Raw genomic sequence first — 2,806 nt, 5'->3', positions numbered from 1 at the left:
GTTCACTTGCCCATATGGCACCTTTGCATTTAGGATAATGTCGTTCAGGCTCTGTAATGCCCCGACAACATTTCAGCGGTGCATGATGGTGATCTTCTCTCATATGGTAGATGACGTCCTTGAGATTTTTATGGATGATTTTTTGGTCTATGGCTCTTCATTTGATGATTGTCTTCATAAGTTATCGAGAGTGCTGAAGCGTTGTATGGAGACATATCTTGTGCTTAGGTGAGAGAAGAGTTATTTTATAGTGATGCAGGAGATTGTTCTTAGACATATTGTGTCTGAGAAAGGGATTGAGGTCGATAAGGCTAAAGTGGAGTCGATTGCTAGATTATCTCCACCGACCTCGAATTGAGGTCGATAAGGCCAAAGTAGAGTCGATTGCTAGATTATCTTCACCGACCTCTGTATGGCAGGTGCATTCATTTTTAGGGCATACAGGTTTCTATCAGCGGCTCATCAAGGATTTCAGTAAGATTTCTAAACCGTTATGTAACCTACTGCCGAAAGATCAACCGTTTGTTTTTTATGATGCCTGTCTAAAGACATTTGTGTCTCTAAAGGAGGCCCTGACCATCGCTCCCATTCTTCGCTCCCCCGATTGGTTAGTGCCTTTAAAGATTATGTGTGACGCTTCCCATTACGCGGTTGGAGCCATTCTTGGCCAGAAGATAGAACGGAAGTCTCACATCATTTATTACGCTAGTAGGACCCTCTTCGATGCTCAGATGAATTATAAGACCACTGAGAATGAACTGCTAGCCATAGTTTTTTCCCTTAAGAAGTTTCATTCATATTTATTGGGCTCCAAGGTTATCATTTACTCAGATCATGCCGCTCTGCGATATTTAATGAGTAAAAAAGATGCCAAGTCGTGCCTCATCCATTGGATTTTTTTGCTACAAGAATTTGATCTCGAGATAAGAGTGGATGTGAGAATCTTGTAGCAGATCATCTGTCCAGACTGACTATGGAGTCATCCATTGATCATGGATCGATTGATGATTCCTTCTCGGATGAGCAGTTTCTTCATGTCAAGCGTCTGCCCTGGTTTGCACATATCATGAACTTCTTGGTGACCGGAGAGTTCCCTGCACATTGGAACCGAAATGAGAGAGATCACTTTTTCTTGCAGGTGAAATATTATTTCTGGGAGAATCCAGAGTTGTTTCGATTATGTCCTGACCAGGTGATTCAGAGGTGCATCCTTGAGGAGAAATACGATTCCATTCTTTCTTTTTGTCATTCCCTGGCCCGTGGAGGCCACTTTTCTAGTTAAAAGACCGCTGCGAAGGTCCTCCAGTCTGGATTTTGGTGGTCGATACTTCATAGAGATGCTCATGATTTTTGTCTAAGATGCGTACGCTGTCAGCAGACAGGGCACATTTCTAAGCATGATATGATGCCCCTCCTTCCCATTCTTGTCGTAGAGATTTTAATGTTTGGGGCATCGATTTCATGGATCCCTTCCCCCCATCGTTTGATTTTGTTTACATTTTAGTGGCAGTCGACTATGTGTCCAAGTGGGTCAGGGTCGTGGCTACTCGAACCAATGATCATAAAGAGGTGCTTCGATTTATTGAGTATAATATCTTTAGTAGGTTCGGTGTTTTGAGAGCGATGATTAGTGATGGAGGTAAGCAGTTCCAGAATTTGCAGGTCACTTCCTTAATCAAGAAGTATTCTGTGAACCATCGGATTGCCACACCATATCATCCACAGACGAGTGGCCAGGTTGAGGTCTTCAACAAGGAGATCAAGCGGATTCTTGAAAAGATAGTCCTGATAGACCGCAAGGACTGGTCTCAGTGCCTTGATGATGTATTATGAGCATATCAGACTGCTTTCTAGACTCTGATTGACATGTCCCCTTATCGATTGATTTTTGGGAAGCCATGTCATCTCCCTGTTGAGTTGGAGCATAGGGCATATTGGGCTATCAAAAAGTTCAATTTTGATATGGCTCAGGCTGGTGCAGAGAGAAAATTGCAGATGAGTGAGCTTGAGAAGTTGCGCAATGAGGCTTACGAGAGTGCCAAGATCTATACGGCTCGAACGAAGCATTTCCATGATCAACATATTTTGAGGAAACAGTTTGAGCCTAGTCAGAGGGTCTGGTTTTATAATTCGCGAGTCCACTTTTTTCTAGGGAAGCTGAAGTTCAGATGGGATGGTTCGTTCATTGTCCATAGAGTTTTTCCACATGGATCCATTGACATTTTGGACTCTCGAACGAATAGCATTTTCAAGGTCAATGAGCAACGACTGAAGCCTTATATTTCTGATGTCGTGGTTAGTCAGGACATCAAGGTCATTGACCTTGTTGATGAGTGAGGCATCACACAAGGTTGTCTGTTGTATTTTTAGGCTTAGATTTTTTGTTCTTTATTAGTTTTCTTAGGATGTGTTTTTCTTCGTTCATGAGTTTGATGTTAGAGCATGTATGCATTACATTTTGTATATTTTTTTATGAGTTGCATAACAGGTAGATAGGTGGAACCTCTGCAGACCCATTCACATGCCATATTAGGTAGGGTTCCACAGTATGGATCAGGTAACTTCTACCCCTTTTCTCTAATTTATTTTGTGCTCATATGCATTCACTTAGTTTCATGCAAGCATGGGGGAGTGTCATTAGGGACAGTGTCATTCAAGCATGGGGGAGGGTGTAGTTTGCACACCCAAACTTTTTGTCTTTGTACTTGCACTTTTGATGATAACTCATAAAAATTGGGCTTTTAAGGAATGAGTTTGATCTTATATAAATGCTTTACAAAATTTAATATTTTTTAGAGAATTTTTA

The 2,806-nt window shown here is 41.6% G+C and overlaps 1 protein-coding gene across 1 annotated transcript; it reads left to right on the top strand.

Annotated features, from left to right (window-relative positions):
* Positions 1–1,623: 1,623 nt before the first annotated feature.
* On the top strand, positions 1,624–2,337 carry LOC149845949 (uncharacterized). The gene is made up of 2 exons (XM_089989868.1): positions 1,624–1,824; positions 1,972–2,337. The coding sequence occupies exons 1-2, from the start codon at positions 1,624–1,626 to the stop codon at positions 2,335–2,337; spliced, it is 567 nt and encodes a 188-aa protein (XP_089845994.1).
* Positions 2,338–2,806: the final 469 nt, after the last annotated feature.

The sequence above is a fragment of the Nuphar pumila genome, chromosome 2 (assembly GCF_984573655.1).
Source record: "Nuphar pumila chromosome 2, dmNupPumi1.hap1.1, whole genome shotgun sequence".
NCBI classification, from domain to species: Eukaryota; Viridiplantae; Streptophyta; class Magnoliopsida; order Nymphaeales; family Nymphaeaceae; genus Nuphar; species Nuphar pumila.
The sequence above is the reverse complement of the archived record's forward strand: the minus strand, read 5'-3'. Positions and strand labels throughout refer to the sequence as shown.